We start from the raw sequence: 20786 nt of genomic DNA on the forward strand, positions 1-20786 counted from the left end.
ACTATTGGCTGTAAGTTGGATACTGTATCTACTGACTGCCCAGAGGATACCACGGCAAGCAGTGCTCAAACTCAGGACCCCCAGATCGAGTCACGTGCTCTTCCGACTAAGCCAGCCAGGTACCCCAGAACTGATTTCAGTGTTAAAAGTCGTATTAGAGATGTACTATCTTGCCTCTCGGGTGTGCCTACAACTCTCACCTCAGTCTGTTGAGAGTGTCAAAGGATTGGACTCTGGCAGTTCCACCCTTATTCAAGGCTAGCCCCAGTCTGCCCAACAGCAGCTTTAGTTTGCCACCAGCTAGTCCAGTACTGGGCCTGAATGTCTACTCAGTGACCACTGGGGCCTGTCCCAACAGTGAAGACACACAACCCTGGGCAAGGGTGGGAATGGGGTGGTAATCAATAAATAGGACTATAGGACTAAAGGCCTCTTTGCAAGTGTTCCACTCCTGCAGGACACAGGCACACAAGGTTTTCCTTATGTAGCTTGTGGAAATGCTAAGACAGGCCATTTTTCCTAAGAACTTCTGAAGAAGTTAAGGAAATTAAGGAAAATTAACACACACATATTGCCCTATGGTCAAGCAAATTAAGGAAAGTTAAGGAAATTAAGATTTGCAATACATTCTAATTGACAAGCAAAGCATAACTATCAGGTTGTGACCGGAGAAGCCATTCACGGTAGGGTTTGGTGGCCTAAGAAGATGCATCCAATCATGAAATAAAAGCCAGGCATATTCTCTCTGAACATGGCCAGAACCCAGTCTTCCCTGTCTTACATTTTGAGCTATGGACATTAGAGCCAACTCTCCAATGGCTACAGGCATGGTGTTCTTCAGAAAGGACCAGAGGTGCCTGAAAATCAGTAAGCTATACTCCCTTTAATTATGTACATTGGGCACCTACTATACAACAATCTGCACACATGAACATACAGCAATTTCAGAAGGTCCATTCTCCTCTGATAACTAGCAGACTTATTTAGTGATGTTTGTTCTAAGGGAAAAAAAATCCTAATTAACCACTTCCCTACTTTTCCATAAATCTGAATATCAAGTAGGTTTCAAACACATCAGTCCTCAGTACAGAAAGCTTGCTTTATTCTTACCTCAGCAGCTTGGGTCTCTTGATGCAGCAATGTGAGACCGGTCAAGTCTTCTAAGAAGGAATGTGAAGAATTAAACACCTTTGCTAGGAAATTAAATCCTTCTCGTTCATATTGATCAAGAACCTGTAAAACATTAAATTTTTTTAAAAAGGGTGTTGTAGGATTTAAAAGCGTATTATAAAATTTTCACTTCTACAAGCACCTATCAAGAATGAAACTAAAACTAGAAATTAAATATGAGGATAATAATGCAATCTGGTGGGCAAACATTGGGAGGACTTAGTATTTACCATTTTCCCCTGCTTAGAAAGAATGACAATATCATCTTCCAATTCAGATGATAATTTTTCTCAAATAAAATGTAAGTTTCATGCAAACTTACTAAAAATTCTAGAAAAGCTATGGTTACCTGATTCTAAATTTCACTTCTTAGGAAAAAAAAATTACAGGCCAGAGAAGAACCAAGAAAAAAATTAAAAGGGATAAAGGAAAAGAGGGACCAATGGATGGGAAATGTGATCTACTGGCTAGCCATATGTTTTTAAATAACAGAATAGTTTAACAAGGTAAAAATAAATTTCACCAGGCATGTCACAACAGAGGATATCCAAATAGCCAATAAACATATGAAAAGTTGCTTAACATTACAAGTGATTAGGGAAACGAAAACTAAAACCACAAGGAATTCCTACTTTAACCCACCAAAATGGCTAAAATTAAAAAGAAGTTACCAAGTACTGGCAAGAAGGTAGAACAACGAGGATTTTCACAGGAATGCAAAATGGGAGAGCTACTTTAGAGTCTTAACACTTACATGCCCTATGATCAAGCAATTATATTCCTAGATATATGTACCAATAACAAAATGTATTCAGGTATGCATCAGAAGACCCAAAGTGTCTATAGTAGCACTATTTATGATAGTCCAAACTAGATCCTACTCAAACGTCCATCAATAGTAGAATGAATGAACAAACTGGTATATTTATGCAATGGAATATCACTTAGCAATGAAAATAATGATATCTACATGCAACAACAGAGATAACTCTCACAAACATAATGTTAAACAAAAGAAGAGGGAAGCAATATGTACTGTATGGTTACATTTATATGTATAAAATTAAAAAAAAAAAGAAAAGACAGTGGCAATGAGAAAGAATGAAATATGGCCCTTTGTAGCAACGTGGATGGAACTGGAGAGTGTGATGCTAAGTGAAATAAGCCACACAGAGAAAGACAGATACCACATGGTTTCACTCTTATGTGGATCCTGAGAAACTTAACAGAAACCCATGGGGGAGGGGAAGGAAAAAAAAAAAAAAAAAGAGGTTAGAGTGGGAGAGAGCCAAAGCATAAGAGACTGTTAAAAACTGAGAATAGGGGCGCCTGGGTGGCTCAGTCGGTTAAGCATCCGACTTTGGCTCAGGTCACGATCTCGCGGTATGTGAGTTTCAGCCCCGCGTCGGGCTCTGTGCTGACTGCTCAGAGCCTGGAGCCTGTTTCAGATTCTGTGTCTCCCTCTCTCTCTGCCCCTCCCCCGTTCATGCTCTGTCTCTCTCTGTCTCAAAAATAAATAAACGTTAAAAAAAAATTTAAAAAAAAAAAACAAAAACTGAGAACAAACTGAGGGTTGATGGGGGGTGGGAGGGAGGGGAGGGTGGGGGATGGGTATTGAGGAGGGCACCTTTTGGGATGAGCACTGGGTGTTGTATGGAAACCAATTTGACAATAAATTTCATATATTGGGAAAAAAAGAAAAAAAAGAAAAAAAAGAACAGACAAAAAATGAATCTAAGTCAGGAGAGTGGTTACCCACGGAGGAACTATACATAGAAGGGGCACAAGGAATACTATTTGTTTCTTTATCTGGATGTTGGTGTACTTTGTAAAAAGCCATCAAGTACCTTTTTGTATATATATTTTTCTTCAATAATAAGATTAAAGGCCCACAGTCTTGACAGGGGAACAATATGAGTTCTTAGAAGGAAAAAAAAATGATTATCATATTTAAAAATTCAAAGATCACAGGAATTGTGAAAATTAGAAAGGAAACAGTAAAGCCGAATATCTCAGAAATCGTGTCAAAACTCAGAGGAAATAAAGAGATGAATGTATCAAAAAGATAGCAGACACTGAAGAGAAATCCGAGAAATCAATTACACATGAATAGAAAGGCTGGAAAAGCAGTAATATTAGAAACAGAAAAATGGGGGGAGAGGGGGAGAATAGATATATACCAATCATTATATTTTCACTACCCTAAAAATCCCCTGTGCTCTGCCTAGTCATCTCCCACCCACCCCAGCCTAACAACCACTGACCCTTTTACTATTTCCATAATGGTGCCTTTTCCAGACTGTCATACAGTTTGTAGCCCTTTCAAATGGGCTTCTTTCACTTAGTCACATGCATTTAAGGTTCTGCCATGTCTGTGCATGACTCAATAGTCTTTTTTTTTTTTTTTTTTTTTTTTAGTGGTAAGTAATATTCTTTTGTTGTATGTACCACAGTTTGTTTATCCATTCACCCACTGAAAGACATGTTGGTTGCTTCTAAGCTTTGGCAGTTGTGAACAAAGCTGCCATAATTAATTAATTAGTTAATTAAGTTTACAAATTCATCCATTCAGAAATAAAAATGTATATACTCTTCGATCTAGCAATTCCATTTCAAAGACCTTTCACACAGATACAGTTCTTCATGGGCAAAAAAAAAAAAAAAAAAAAAAAAAAAATCAGCGTGTAATGATGCTCACTGAAACACTGCAGCAACAAAAGATGAGAAGCAATGACTCTTTAATAGGGGGCTGATTAACAAAATTATGGTGTATTTACAAGCAAGGGCATAGTCTAGATCCATTAAAAGAATGGAGTAGCTCTAGAGTATTGATATAAACCTATTTCCAAGACATACGGATATATTAAAAGCAATGTACAGACCAAGCATCTAGTATTAATGTTTTTGAAATAAAGGTAGAGGAGGAAAGAGGAAGAAAGGGAAATGTGACCTGTGTGTATGCTTGTTCATGCATATAAGATCTCTGGAAGAATACACACATACAACTGGCATCAAGTAGTTGCCCCTGTAAATTCTTTTATACCGCTTGAATTTTTAAAACCAGGGGCATGCGTGACTTATTTAAATAATAGTAAAATCTCTATTTCCCCCCTAATGCTGGAGGAAGGTCGTGCAAGAGGAAGAAGAACTCTAAAGCCTGATGAAGTTGGAGCAAAGAGGGGAGCCCTCCTTCAGCCACAGGAAGCAAAGCAGCTGTAGTGGTGAGTTAGGAGAGTAGCGAACTGGGGGCTGACAAGTTCTGGAGTCTGACAGGAGGCAGTACTGTCACCTGCTGCCAGAGAAGGGGATGAGGTGGACCACAGAGCTTGAGGAGGGTGGTGATGGTCTGGCACAGCTGCATGGGGAATGTGAGAAAGGAAGTGGAGGCCCCTGCTCAGGACAGAAAATAGAAGTTTGGGGGGAAAATGTGGTTAAGGACCTATGTAAGCTTGGGGACAGGATAAAGGTACCACAGACGTCAAGGAAATCAAGGGGCTGCTGAATACCTATGAAAGAAGCCAAGGAAGGTTAACCTAAGACCTGCAGGGAAGAGGTACACAGGGATTAAGGGGGAGCAAGGGGTGACCAGAATGCCTCAAGGCACACAAAGCTGAGCCTTTGGCTGATTAGCTCCAGTAAATTAATCTGACCACCCTATGCCTGGATAAAAAGGCACTTGGTAACTGAATCCCTCAGGAATAAAGAGATTGCTTACAAACCAGAATTTTATCTTAGGAAAAATGCATGAAAATTAAGTGATCTTTTTCAAAATGATAAATACTGTGTGCTTAGTGATCACTTATTTCTAAACGACTAAGCTCACCAACTAGGTATTTTGTGCCAGGTGTGCAGTAAGGTAAAAGAAGAACAGGTTGGAAAAATGGACAAAAACTTTGAAAAAAAACCTGGAATAATTCCAGAGATGATACTATGTTGGACCTTAATTAACCTTTCAGATTTCAAGCCATGTTTCCACAGATAATTCGCAGTGCTACAAATCTGAAAAGCAGAAAAACTAACAGCAAGAGCAGTAGGAGTGAAAGCCTCCCCCATAATCAGGATGTACAGAAAGTTAAATGCTGAAACGTTATTCATAGCTCTGGCTTCAAAAATATGTGGAAAAACTTAATCCTCCAGGGGCATATTTAATCATGCAAGGGTTTTCTAGTATTCCCTTTATGTGCTGGGAAGTTAATCTGTGTTACGAGTATAAGCAGCTTATAAAAGGTACAAGGATATTTTCCCCTACAAACAATTTGACCTTCTTAAAGGGATTTGAAAATGTGTTTTAAATTACCCCCACCCCCAAAAAGACACCATCACAATGAATTTGAGCACTGCAACAAACTACATAAAGCATATTGCACCTTCTAAGTAAGAATACAGGGTCCTCAGAAGTGTACACATTGCATTTTGATAGGTTATAAATACTGTAAAGGAGCTGGGGGAGTTTGCTAAATAGAGAAATAAGAAAGACTTTTTAAATATACAGATATGGATCCTTTCCTGATAAACATGATTATCCTCACCTAACTGTTTTACAGGCCAGGTTGGCTTTACTGGTGACATGCGGACAACTGGACAAAGATGGTAGAATCTTTTTTTAAAAATTCATTTATTTATTTTGAGATAGAGAGCACGAGTGGGGAGGGGCAGAGAGAAGGGGGAGAGAAATCCTAAGCAGGCTCTGTGCTATCAGCACAGGGCCCAATGCGGGCCTCGAACTCACGAACTGTGAGATCGCAACCTGAGCTGAAATCAAGAGTCAGATGCTTCATCAACTGAGCCTCCCAGGCACCCCAAAGATGGTAGAATCTCCTCTTAAGACATGGTTTTAGGAGTATCTGTTCTCTCGCTGAGATTTTCTGTCAACTCTTTACTAGACCAAACCCATACCCCCTAGCTAGGCACTTAAGTTTCTCCAGAACACTCCAATTTGGGACAACTCTCTAGAGAATGCCTTTCATAGGGTCTAAGATCTGACAGCACCATGCAACGATTTACATTTCATGAGAAGAAGAGATTCATGGCTTACAACTCTTGTCTATTCTTAAATAAGGATATGAGGAACTAAGTACCCGACCCCCCAAAAATAGCTTATGTATTTTTTTTAGCTTATGTATTTTCATGCAGTGTCTGCAAATCACTTATTTAAAGTCTCTGTTGTTTAGAAACTATACTTACTCTAAAAGGTTTTAAAATATACATGGGTCCTGGGTGCCTGAGTGGCTCAGTCAGTTGAGCGTCTGACTTGGGCTCAGGTCATGATCTCACAGTTCGTGGGTTCAAGCCCCGCATCTGGTTCTGTGCTGACAGCTCAGAGCCTGGAGTCTGCTTTGGATTCTGTCTCTATCTTTCTCCCTCTCTCTTAAAAATAAATAAATGTTAAAAAAAAAAAAAAAAGAATATACATGTGTCCTGATTTCTCAAATACTCAGGGAAAGCTAGCCCAATATTCCAGACAGGGTAATAAAAGAGTATCGCTGGGAGCCACCAATACTTTTAATTCCCATCCTATGAGAATCCATAAAAGAAGGGTCAAAACACTCCCATCTGAGGTTCAGTCACCCAGTAGTCTGCAGAGGCTTTGCTCCAAGTTGAGGGCAAAACCTTCTGTTTTCCAGTTCTGTTGCTAAGAGGGCCCTTCCAGCACAGAGAAGCCTCACTTTAGATAATGAGCTGGAAGCATCACTAAATAAGACCAGGAAACCACCTCATCAGTTTCTGTCTCTTGATGTCTGGGATTCCTGTCAAAATAATAAAAAAGAACCAAAGAAGAGGGAAAAAAAGTTCTGGTTTCAGCAGACCTTAAAGCTACTGTCCCACCCTCACTGCTCCCAGCTCCTTTCTGGTTCCCTCTTGGTGCTACCCACTGAGAGTGACCTCCTGTCTTCCCCATCAAGGGAGATCTTTCACTTCCATCAAAGTTCAGCTCAAGTAGTAGCTCCTGCAGCAAGTCTTGCCTGATCACTTCCACTCTCTAGGATCTTTTCTTCCCTTTTATATTCTGACCTCACTCTCCAGGACACACTAAGTTGCCAAAGGGATTGAAGGAAATGCTCTGTTTCACTATCCCTGGTAATCAAGAGTTGATGGCATTTCCAACTATCGGCCACATGTTCAGTAACTTTGTTTCTGTTTCTATATATGTCAGTGATATAGAGCAAATGACGGATGAGAAACAGCTTCATATGGAAACATGTAGCTATCAATCTAACTAAATTTGCTGCTGTTAACTTCCTCTTCCTCTATTGGACACAGGCAGGATTTAGAAGGCCAAACTTCAAAAAAAGAAAGATCTGAGTTCAAGATATGTAATTGTATTACTAGAATACCAAAAATATAAAACAGATCTCTCTTTCCTTAAAGTCACTGTATAGTGTACAATCTTAGGCATCCAAATGCAAAATGGGTACAACTATAATTTAGAGGATGTGGGAGAGTTCAGGTCAAAACAGCAAATAGTATCAACATCGAGATAACCGATTATGGAATAGAAGTCCCAACACTTTACTATTTTAATTAAACTTCTTATGGTATAACACATAACTGCATTTAAAAAATCAAATATTACAGGGACGCCTGGGTGGCTCAGTCAGTTAAGCAGCCGACTCTTGATTTTTGGCTCAGGTCATAATCTCACATTTCTTGAGTTCAAGCCCCACATCGGGCTCTGCATTGATAGTGAGGAGACTGCTTGGGATTCTCTCTCTCTCCCTCTCTCTGTTACTCCCCCACCTGTGCGCTCCCTTGCTCTCTCTCTCTCTCTCTCTCAAAATAAATAAATAAACTAAAAAAAAAAATCAAATACTGGAACACTTGAGTGGCTCAGTCATTTGAGCGTCTGACTCTTGATTTCAGCTCAGGTCACAAGCCCAGGGTTGTGGGATCAATCCCTGCATTGGGCTCTGCACTAAGCATGGAGCCTGTTTAAGCTTAAGATTCTTTCTCTCTCTCTGCCTTTCTCCCCCACTCGTGCTCTCTAACATTAAAAAAAAAAAATTATAAAACCAAATATTATATCTTGTTTTTTTTTTCCACATACCAAAATCACAATTCTGCTCGAGTCAACTGGGCAGAAGAAACTAATAACTGGGAATTAACACATAACTGGGAGTAATTTGAAAACACTTCACCTTTTTGAGCCTGTTTGCTCATCTCTAAAATGGGGATGCCACTCCATGCCTGTTTCCCTACGCACTGAGATACAAAAAGGATTTCATGATGCCAATTACTGACAGAGAAAGCTTTATGAAGAGAAACAGAAATGTTACGCATTTATTACTTTAACAATGTCATTATTGCCAAATAAGGCTTGATAAATATAGAAAATATGTGACAGGAAGACACACAGAGATGTCATTGATGATAACAGAGTAAGGACCTCTATAAATCCTCTCTTCCAGAAGAGAAAAGAGAACCGTGACACAGTCTGGGAAGTCTTTATTCAAGAAAACATCTGAATCTCTGTAAAAACAATGGGCTTTGAGGCTTTTAACATGCTCCATTCCCATCCCCATTCCCCCTCCAGCTCCACTGTAGCCTTGAAGCCTGTAGCCTTCAGAATCAGTGAAAACCAGCCTGGGAGCCACTGGAGGGGGTAGACTGGGGCTGAAGCTCCTTCAAAGTTTTTTTTTTTTACAGAAAATGGCCACCTGTTTGGCGGTTCCCAAGGACATCCTGCCTTCATGTTGTTTTTATTTGACCTGACTCAGAACTCATGCTGTGTGAAAGCCTTTCTCCCAGGGCTACTTGTTGAAAAGTATCAGGAACAACTGTTTAACATCCTGATCTCCTGAGATGGTGGATAAGAGGTGCTGCAACAGTAAGCTAACCAAAGAGCTTAAAACAAAAATCTGGGGAATACCGTAAGAGACTTTGAAAAGCTCCAACGTATTTTTGGGAATCTAGAAGACCGTGCCCAGGCACAGGGTGAGGTATATGCCTGAAGTTGTGCACATGCTCAGGAAAGATCTGAGAAGGACCTAAGCTCTCACCTCTAGCTGGCTCTGAGTATTTGTGCAAGCAGGAGATGAGAGGTAAGGCAAAGCTCTTAACTGCCTGGCTCAGCAGTGAAGGCATTCCCCAATACATACACAGAGCACCTCAGCAAAGACTGATTTAGCAGTTCCAGGAGGTTAAGAAAAATCTCTCTCTAATCACTAGATGACCACCAAGCTAACCAAGGAGAAACTTCATGGTCACACAGGACAAAGAACACCAACTTAATGAAAGTAGTTCAGAAAAGTAACTAACAAACAACAACAGCAGCAGCAAAGAACAACAATAAACCATGGCAGGGCAGAGAATCTGATTTCCAGAGTTAACATATTGTATTATTTAACATGTCCAATTCTCAACAAAAATTACTGGATATGCAAAGAAACCAGACAGTATGTCCCATACACAGAAACCAAAACAAATCAAAAACATTCAACAGAAATCATTCCTGAGGAACTTACTAAACGAAGACTTTAAAACTGCTATTTTAAGTAAATTCAAAGAACTGAAAGAAACCATGTCTAAGTATCTAAAAATAAGCATGAAAATGATGCCTCACCTAAATAGAGAATATCAAGAGGGAGAAATTATAAAGAAGAGCCAAAGAGAGGGCACCTGGTGGCTCAGTCGGTTGAGTGTCCGACTTCAGCTCAGGTCATGATCTCACAGCTCGTGAGTTTGAGCCCCGCGTCGGGCACTGTGCTGACAGCTCAGAGCCTGGAGCCTGCTTCGGATTCTGTGTCTCCCTCTCTCTCTGCCCCTAACCCACTTGCATTCTGTCTCTGTCTCTCTCAAAAATAAATAAACACTACAAAAATTTTTTTAATTAAAAAAAAAAAGAGCCAAAGAGAAATTCTGGAGTTGAAAAATACAACTGAAAAATTCACTAGAGAGACTGAAATCAGTTTCAGGCATCGTAAAGAAAGAATCAGTGAATTTGAAGATAGGTTAATTGAAAGTATCCAGAGGCACCTTGTGGCTCAGTAAGTTAAACATCCAAATCTTGGTTTCAGCTCAGGTCATCATTGTACAGTTCGTGGGACTGAGCCCCGCATTATGCTCTGCATTCTCAGCACGGAGCCTGCTTGGGATTCTCTCTCTCCCTTTCTCTCTGTCCCTCCCTCCCTCTCTATTTCAAACTAAATAAACTTTTTTAAAAAAAAGTATCCAGTCTGAGGAACAAAGAAAAATGAACAAAACCTCAGAGACCCATATGACATCATCAAGCATACAAACATGTGCCTAAAAGGAGTTCCAGAAGAGAAGGGCAGAAAGAATATTTGAGGAAATAATGGCAAAAAACTTCCCAAATTTGATAAAAAACAGTAATCTACATATCGAAGAATGTATAAACCATGGAAGAATATGTAAATGTAAGTCACCTGCAAGTAGCATAAACTCAAAGAAATCCATATCTAGACACATCATAAACTGTCAAAAGACAAAGAGATGACCTTGCAAATCCAAGAGAGAAATAACCTATCATGTAAAGAGGATCATTAATAGCCAATTTCTCATCAGATCTAAAGGAATCAAAAGTAATGGGATGAAACATTCCAAGTGTTGAAAGCATAGGACTGTCAACCAAAAATTCCATGTCCAGCAAAACTAACCTTCAAAAGTGAAGGAGAAATTAACACATTCCCAGATAAACAAAAACAAGATAAACAAAACACATTCCCAGAAAAACAAAATTCATCACCAGCAAACCTGCCCTGTAAGAAATGCTAAAGTGAGTACTTCAGAGTGAAATGAGAGGTCACTAAATAGTAACTCAGATCCACAAGAGGAAATAAAGAACACAGATAAAGGAAACTACATAGACAAATATAAAAGACAACAAATGCATTTTTCTTTGTAATTATTTTTTTCTTCTATGTGATTTAAAATACAAATAATGCAGGGGTGCCTGGGTGGCTCAGTCAAATGTCTGACTTTGGCTCAGGTCACAATCTCACAGTTTGTGAGTTCGAGCCCCACGTCAGGCTCTGTGCTGACAGCTCACAGCCTGGAGACTGCTTTGGATTCTGTGTCTCCCTCTCTCTCTCTCTGCCCCTCCCTTTGCTCACACTCTGTCTCTCTCACTCTCTCAAAAATAAATAAATGTTAAAAAAATTTTTTTAAACACAAATGCATAAAAAATAAAATACAAATGCAAAAAGCAGTAATTATACATCTGTGTTGTCATATAAAGTATAAAGATTTAATCTGTGTGATAGGAAGCCCAAAGGAAGGGGAGGCAAACCAAGGTACAATGGAGCAAAGTTTTTATCTATTATTCAAATTAAGGTGATGTTAAACCAAAACACATGGTTATAAGTTAGTATTTTAATTTTAATCTCTGGAGCAGCCACTGAAAGAATAACTAAAAAAAAGTGTGTATGTATATGAGAGAGAGAGAGAGAGAGAGAACACGGGAATTAAAATGGCACATTAGAAAAGATCTATTTTGGGGTGCCTGGTCCGTTAAGTGTTTGACCCCTGATTGCAGCTCAGTTCTTGATCTCAGGGTTGTAAGTTCAAGCCCCTTGTATTGGGCTTCATGCTGGGCTTGGAGCATACTTAAAAAGAAAAAAAAGTAAAATGTCTATTTAACACAAAAAAAGGTGGAATACAGAAAAATAGAGGAATTCAGAAAGAAAGAAAAAAAAGGCATAAGACACATAAAAACCAAAGATCAAAATTGCAGACATAAATTCGATTTCATCAGTAATTACATTAAATGTAAATGAATTAAACCCGCCAACTAAAAGGCAGACACGGCAGAATGGATGGATAAAACAAAAAACATCATGCAACTATATGCTGTCTATAAGAGATTCATTTTAGATGCAAAGACATGAATAGGTTGAAAGTAAAACAATATAAAAAATATTCCACACAGTTTTAATTATGCACTATAAATAAGTTTTGAAGATATAATGTACAGTATGGTGATGACAGTTAATAATACCATATTGCATACCTGAAATTTTCTAAGAGGATAGATCTTATATTAAACTTCTCAACACACATACACACACACACACACACACACACTCACACACTGGCAACTATGTATAGGTGATGGATATGTTAACTAGCTTAGTTGTGGTAATCATTTCAACACATACACACACACAGCAAGTCATACACCTTAAATATGTATAATTTTTATATGTTAATAATATCTCAAAAAAGGTGTTTAAAAAAGAACCCAAAAGACCGTTAACTGGAGAGACTATACTAACATCAAACAAAAGACACTTTAAGACAAAAATTGTTACTAGCAACAAAGAAGGGCATAAAATATGATAAAAGGGTCAATATATTGAGAAGATACAATACTTAAAATCTTATGTTATCTATCAACACAGCCCAAAAATACATTATGCAAAGAACAGACAGAATTGAAGGTAAAAATACACAATTAAACAGTAATAGTTAGAGACTTCAATACTGCACTTTCAATAATGGATATAACTAGAAAGATCACCAAACAAACAGAAGACTTGAACATTATATACCAACTAAATCTGATTAGCATCTACAGAACACTACATCCAGTAACAGCAGAAAATATATTCTCACAAAGGCTCATGGAACATTCTCCAGGATACACCATGTGTTAACACCATAAAACATGACTCAATAAGTAAAATAAGGTGAAATCATAAAATTATGTTCTCTGATCACAATGGAATGAAATTGGGTATCAATAACAAAAGAAATTTGGGAAACTCACAGATACGTGGATATTAAACAACACACCCTTAAAGAAATGGATCAAATAAGAAATCACAAGGGAAATTAAAAAATACTTTGAGATGAATGAAAATTAAAAAAAAATAAGACATGTAACATACCAAAAGTTGTAAGATGCACTGAATGCAGTGCTCAGAGGGAAATTTATAGCTATAAATGCCGATATTAAAGAAGACTGATTTCAAATCAATAACCTAACTTTCCAACCTAAGAACAAAACAAAAAAGCAATGTAAACACAAAGCAAGCATAAAGAAAAAAATACAAATAATTGAGAAGAAATAAAATCTTTTCAGAAGACAAACAAAATTGACAAAACTTTTATCCAGACTGACCAAATATTGAAGGGAGATGATTTAAATTACCATATCATCAATGAGAGAGGGGATATTACTGTCAATCTTACAGAAATAAAAATTATATGGAAATACTGTAAACAACTGTTGCCAATACATTAGATAATCTAGATAAAAATGGAAAATTTTTGACAAAGTCACTAAGTACTGAAATGACTAAAAAAAAAAAAATGAAAATCCTAATAGACTCACGAAAACTGAAGAGACTGAATTACTAATCACAAACTTCCCACAAAGAAAAGCTCAGAAGTAGAGGGATTTGCTGATAAATTTTACCAGACATTTAAAGAATTAACCAATCTTTCACAAATACCCCTGAACAACAGAAAAGGAAGAAACATGCCTCAACTCATTTTGAGACCAGAGTTATCCTAAAAAATTTTTTTTCTAACGTTTATTTATTTTTGAGAAGAGAGAGACAGAGCATGAGTGGGGGAGGAGAAAGAAAAAGAGAGACACAGAATCTGAAACAGGCTCTAGGCTCTGATCTGTCAGAACAGAGCCCAACATGGGGCTCGAACTCACGGACTGCGAGATCATGACCTGAGCCGAAGTCGGACGCTTAACCGACTGAGTCATCCAGGAGCCCCCTAAAAATTTTTAATGTGTATTTATTTTTGAGAGAGCCAGAGACAGAGAGAGGGAAACAAAGAATCCAAAGCAGGCTCTAGACTCCAAGCTGTCAGCACAGAGCCTGAAGTGGGGCTCAAACCCATGAACTGTGAGATCATGACCTGAGCCAAAATGAACCACCTAGGTGCCCCCAGACCAGTATCATCTTGATACAGAACCAGACAGAGACATCACAATTAAAACCAAAGACCGATGTCCCTTATGAATATAAATGCAAGCATCTTTAACAAAATATTAGCAAACTGGGGTGCCTAGCTGGCTCAGTCAGAAAAGCATGCGACTCTTGATCTTGATTGTGACTTTGAGCCCCACATTGGGTGTGGGGACTGCTTAAATAAATAAAGCTTAAAAAAAATTTTTTTAATTAGCAAACTGAATCTCCAGAAACATATAAAAAGGATTATAGGGTATGAAAAAGTGAGATTTATCCCTGGAAAGCAAGCCTGGTTTAACATGTGAAAATCAATGTAATTCATATTAATAAAGAACAAAAACCACACCATCATCTAAATAAACACAGAAAAAGCATTTAACAAAATCCAACACCCTTTTATATAAATAATAAGCTTGTAATGGAGAATTTCCTCAACTTCCTAAAGGGCATTAATAAGCATCAATATTATACTTAATTGTGAGAGATTGAAAGCTTTCCCACTAACATCAGGAAAAGACAAAGATTCCCACTTTTGCCACTTCTATTCAACACTGTATTGTAAGTTCTAGTCATGGTAATAGGCAAGAAAAAGAAATAAAAGCATCTGTCTAGATTGGATCTGGACTGGAAAGGAAGAAGTAATACTCTATTTTCAGAAGACATGACCTTGTACATGGAAAAGCATAAGGAATCCATAAACACTCTTAGAGCAAATAAGTACATCAAGCACTCCTCCTCTTGAAGAGTTCATTCTACTCTGGTAGGATACAAGAGCCATATACAAAAATCAATTTTATTTCTATACACCAGCCATGAATTATTCAAAGAAGAAATTAAGAAAACAATGCCACTGATAACAGCATCAAAGGAATAAAATATCTAGGAATAAACTTAATAAAATAAGTGCAATACATGTATGCTGAAAACTACATTGCAAAAAGTTCTTAATACAAAGATATCCCAAGTTCACCAATTACAAGACGTAATGTTGGTAAGATGGCAATATACCCTAAATTAATCTAATGTTCAGTGTGATCCCAGCTGGCTTTTAGTAGATGGGGACGGATCAGGATCTGACCCTAAAATTCATATGGAAACCTAAGGGACCTAGAATAGCCAAAATAATCTTGAAAAACGAACAAAGTTGGAGATCTCACATTCCATGATTTCAAAACTTACTAGAAAGATACAATAATCAATACTTGATGGTACCAGCAGAAGGACAGACATATAAATCAATGGAATAGAGTCCAAAACTAAACCCTTCCATTTGTGCCAAGAACAACAAGATAACAGGGGTAGGAAAAATACTTTTTAACAAATAGTACTGGAAAAATTAAGTATCCACTACATGGAAAAGAATAAAGTTAAACCCTTACCACATACAATATACAAAAATTAACTGAAAATGGATTATTGATCCAAAGGTAAGAGCTATAACAATTACACTCATAGAAGAAATCACTAAATCCTTATGAACTTGGGTCGGAAAAGAGTTAGATGTGGCAACAAAATTATATTCAACCCACCTATGCCCTCCCCAAATTAGGATGTCATTAATATTAAAACATATTGTGCTTCAAAGGATACATCAAGAAAGTATCTGCAAATTACATATCTGATGAGGGTTTGATATAAAGAACTCTTATGACATCTCAATTAAAAGGCATAAATAACTTTTTTTTTAATGGACAAAGGGAGTGAATAGACACGTCCCCCAAAAAAGATAAACCAATGTCCAACAAGCACATGAATAGATACTCAACATCACTGGTCATTAGGGAAATGCAAATCAAAACCACACTGAAATATACCACTTCACACCCAGTAAGATAGTTACAATAAAAAAGAGAAAATAACAAATGTTGACAAGAAGAGGGAGAACAAAATCCTCCCACGCTAATGGGAATTTAAAATGGTACAGCTGTTGTGGAAAACAGTTTGGCAGTTTTATAAAATGTTAAACAGAGTTACCATATGACCCAATAATTATACTCCTAGGTATACAGCCAGGAGAACTGAGAACATATGTTCACGCAAAAGCTTATACACAAATGTTTGTAGCAGCATTGTTCATAGGTGCTCCAAATGGAAACAACCCAAATATTCATCAGTTGATGAATGGATAAAAAAAATGTGGTATATCCATATAATGGAATATTTTTTAGCCTTAAAAAGAAATGAAGTGCTGACACATGCTACATTATGGATGAACCTTGAAAGCATTATGCTAAACGAAAGAGGCTCTTTGCAAAAGGCTACATGTATGGTTCCATTTATATGAGATGTCCAGGATAGGAAAATCCATAGAGAAAGATAGTAGATAAGTGCTTGCCAGAGTGTAGAGGAGGCTGAAAATGGGTGGAATGACTACTAATGGATACTGGGATTATGAGGTTGGTTTGGGGGTGATGAAAATAGTCTGTAGTTAGTGTGATGGTTGCACAAACTTGTGAATATACTTAAAAACCAAAGAACTGTATACTTTAAATCAAAGTGGTGAATTTTATAATATGTGAATTGTGTTTAATAATAATAAAAAAGATTTATAATGAGCTGTTAGTATGAGGATCCAGTGTAAGGTATCTGTAAAGCAGCTTGAGTAATTAAAAACACTATATGAAGTGAGGGATGGAGGGGTGGATTGATGGACAGATGGACAGATGCACTTAACCTCTCCCTTACCAATCTGTGGACTACTTCTTAAAAATGTGTCGTTTCCAATTAGAGTTGTTTGGAACTAAGTAAGTACCAAGTCTGGTTTATCATCTTAAAAGATCAATAATACTTCTGAAGATTCTTGTAAAGATCAAGAAACATATATAAATGAGGAGAAAGAGATGAAAAAGGAAGTTCTCCTTAGAAGGTTTCACAACCTTAAAGAGGATCCCTTTTGTACTGCTGGTGGGAATGCAAACTGGCGCAGCCACTCTGGAAAACAGTATGGAGGTTCCTCAAAAAACTAAAAATAGAACTACCCTACCACCCAGCAATTGCACTACTAGGCATTTACCCAAGGGATACAGGTGTGCTGTTTCGAAGGGATACATGCACCCTCATGTTTATAGCAGCACTATCGACAATAGCCAAAGTATGGAAAGAGCCCAAATGTCCATCTCTGGATGAATGGATAAAGAAGTGGTATATATGTGTATATATATACATGTATATACACACACACACACACACACACACACACACACACATATACACACACACACACACACACACACACACACACACAATGGAGTATTACTCGGCAATCAAAAAGAATGAAATCTTGCCATTTGCAACTACGTGGATGGAACTGGAGAGTATTATGCTAAGTGAAATTAGTCAGTCAGAGAAAGACAAATACCCTATGACTTCGCTCATATGAGGACTTTAAGAGACAAAACAGATGAACATAAGGGAAGGGAAGCAAAAATAATATAAAAACAGGGAGGGGGACAAAAACCTAAGAGACTCTTAAATACACACAACAAACTGAGGGTTACTGGAGGGGTTGTGGGAGGGGGCATGGGCTAAATGGTAAGGGGCATTAAGGAATCTACTGCTGAAATCATTGTTGCACTATATCTAAATTAAAAAAAAAAAAAAAGAGGGGCGCCTGGGTGGCGCAGTCGGTTAAGCGTCCGACTTCAGCCAGGTCACGATCTCGCGGTCCGTGAGTTCGAGCCCCGCGTCAGGCTCTGGGCTGATGGCTCGGAGCCTGGAGCCTGTTTCCGATTCTGTGTCTCCCTCTCTCTCTGCCCCTCCCCCGTTCATGCTCTGTCTCTCTCTGTCCCAAAAATAAATAAAAAATGTTAAAAAAAAAAATAAAATTAAAAAAAAAAAAAAAAAAAAAAAAAAAAAAAAGATTTCACAACCTTCAAGTTTTGGGGAGTGGTAAAAGATCAAAGAACTGCAGACCCTTTGTGGAAAAGCTAATTTGCCCAACCTCCCTGCCTCCAAAAAAAAAAAAAAAAAAAAAAAAAAAAAGCTAACCTGCCACAAACAACTTTCTCTAAATCTAAATCTAAAATAGCTCTCTTTTTATCTCTATCATAAAAGCAATATAAGGTTGTCTCAAATAATTCGACTTTACAAATTTGAATTACTTAATGACCATGATATTATAATGATCGAAATATTTATAAATGGATGCTCTAACCAACTAATCTATTTTTTAGACTTACACTATTGCATAGTGTAAATCTGAGGAGGGCTTATTTTAAATACAGACAGAAGTCAACAAAGAGGCAAACTGGAGAAATGAAAACAAAAAGCCACTCTAAGAATAATTATAGCCCAAGCCATTCAATACATTCATTTGAGTATTTATAGAGCCTGCTCTAGATTACAGGCATCTTGGGGAAATTCTGTATGTTTCTGTATAAAAAATACCATCTTTTTTTTTTCCCAGTTTGTTGTTGTGGTAGTGGGTGGTGGTGGTGGTAAAATAAACAAAAACTTTACTATCTTAAATATTAAAAAAAAAATTTTTATGTTTATTTATGTAGTTTGAGAGAGACAGAGTGAGCAGGGGAGGGGCAGAGAGAGGGAGTGAGAAAGAACCCCAAGCAGAGTCTGTGCTGACGGCGTGGAGTCTGATGCGTGAGCTTGAACTCACGAACCATGAACCTGAGCCAAAACCAAGATTGGACACTTAACTGAGCCACCCAGGCGCCCCATCCTAAATATTTTGAAGTGTGTAGTTCAGTGGCATTAAGTACATAAACAATGTTGCACAACCATCACCACCACCATCCATCTCCAGAATTCTTGTCATCTTGCAAAACTGAAACTCTACACCCATTAAACACTAACTCACCATTCTCCTCCAGCCCCCGGTAATCATTCTACTTCCCGTCTCTGTGAATCTGACTACCCTAAGTACCTTATGTAAGTGGAGTCATGCATTGTTTGTCTTTTTGTGACTGACTTAGCACAATGTCCTCAAGGTTCCTCTGTGTTGTAGAGTATATGAGAACTTCCTTCCCTTTGGAGGGTGAATAATATTCCATTATATGTACAGACCACATTCTGTTTATTGATTTTTCTCTAGATGGACACGGGTGTTTCCATGTTTTAGCTATCGTGAATAATGCTGCTACGAACAGAAGCGTACAGGGGTACTAACTTTTGTCAAGGAGACAACCAAATATCTACCATAATGTACAATGCATGCAGAACTATTTTTACACTTGTGAGATTCATTCTTTGGTCTCAGGCTTGCTTATACACTAACGCTTTGTTGTTTGTTTTTATTTTATCGTTTCATTTCTATTTACAAAAGCAAGTTAGGGAAAAGGAATTGGACTATCTTACCTACCCAAGTATTAATTAACACTAAAATGTAAAAGGAAGACTTTTCACCCCAACTAAATGCAAGTAACTCACAGAGAAAAAAAAAATCCTAAAAAAAATATGTAAGTTAAATGTCTATCTAGGTACAAGTTGTGTTTCTTAAGTAACCTCTCATCCTTCATTATCTAAACAGAAGGAATCAGACAAGAACTATCCCCACCTCTCTATATTCTCATCTGAACACAGAGCTGAAATGCCCAGCATCTTAAAAAATGTAATTGCTGTTGATAATCCCGTTGTCTTACTACCTTCTCCCCAGTACCCTTAACAGTAAAAAAAAAAAAAAAAATCCTTGAAAAATGTATCTATTTCATTATATGAATGGGGGATAAGGAAAGCAAAGAAAGTATACAAATCTTTAATATAAAATGAAATTTTTAGGGCTATAACTTTTCCTGCTCATTTTTAACCCAAATCATATTTTTTCTTGACTACAACAAACTGAAGATATTCTTTGAAGGATCATTTGGAGGATGCCAAAACATTAACAAATTATACTTGAAACATTAATATAACAAAGTACAGCTTTCTAAAGTCGTTCTTCAAAATAAGTCACAAAGCACAAAAACTAATGAGCCAAGGTTCTCAGACCAGAGCATACATCAGAATCCCCCAAGGGCATGTTAAAACAGAAAGCTGAGCCACATTCCCAGTTTCTCATTAAGTCTAGGGTGGGGTCAAAAATTTTGCATTTCTAGCTAGTTCCCAAAAGACAGGATGCTGGGGGTCTTAGGACCACGCTTTGAAAACAGCCCCCTTTATTTAAGCGGGACACCTTCTCTTACACTCAACCCATGAAGAAGCATGTATGTTTCCTTAACTTTAAAAACTCATCTTTAGCTGTTCCTCCTAAAAGAAATAAATTACTGTGTGATATTACTGTTTATTTAGCAGTTTTAGTCAAACACTTTGATAAATTCTGTATGGTAAAAAAAGTTTTTAGTTCCCCTGCACAGAGAGCCAGCTCTCCTTAAGAAAATTATTATCCCAGGTGACTTTTGTAATGTGTGAATTTTGGTTCAGTGAGTTTCCTTTAATTTTGGAGCTGAGAATTACACAAGCACACATTTGGCAGGCAACGTCCACTGAGAAAAACTAGGCATTTGATTATATTATTTTATACATTATTCTCTATCTCCATCTGTACGGCCCTTGATGTCACTGCCATAAACTAATAGTGCTTGCCTGGAAATATCCCAGACACAGGTTTGATTTGATTCATGGCATATCTGGGGGAAAACATATTCTTGAATTAACACTTAAAAATCAAATGCTTTGACTTTAAAATTCAAATTTCCATTTACTCTTAAAACAAACAAACAACAGAAGGTCTGGCAACATTACTCCGAAATTTCCGCAAGTCGGTGATCCATCGGAGTT

General features: G+C 37.6%; 1 protein-coding gene across 5 annotated transcripts in view; it reads right to left on the reverse strand.

Moving 5' to 3' along the window:
* Positions 1-20786, reverse strand: part of ATG7 (autophagy related 7) — a 249423-nt gene that overhangs the window by 128612 nt on the left and 100025 nt on the right. For all 5 annotated transcript variants that reach the window (XM_058725980.1, XM_058725977.1, XM_058725978.1 and 2 more), the window contains one exon: positions 1111-1233. In XM_058725980.1, the coding sequence (XP_058581963.1) occupies positions 1111-1233 (123 nt within the window). The remainder of the gene's footprint in view (positions 1-1110; positions 1234-20786) is intronic.

The sequence above is a fragment of the Neofelis nebulosa genome, chromosome 4 (genome assembly GCF_028018385.1).
Source record: "Neofelis nebulosa isolate mNeoNeb1 chromosome 4, mNeoNeb1.pri, whole genome shotgun sequence".
NCBI classification, from domain to species: Eukaryota; Metazoa; Chordata; class Mammalia; order Carnivora; family Felidae; genus Neofelis; species Neofelis nebulosa.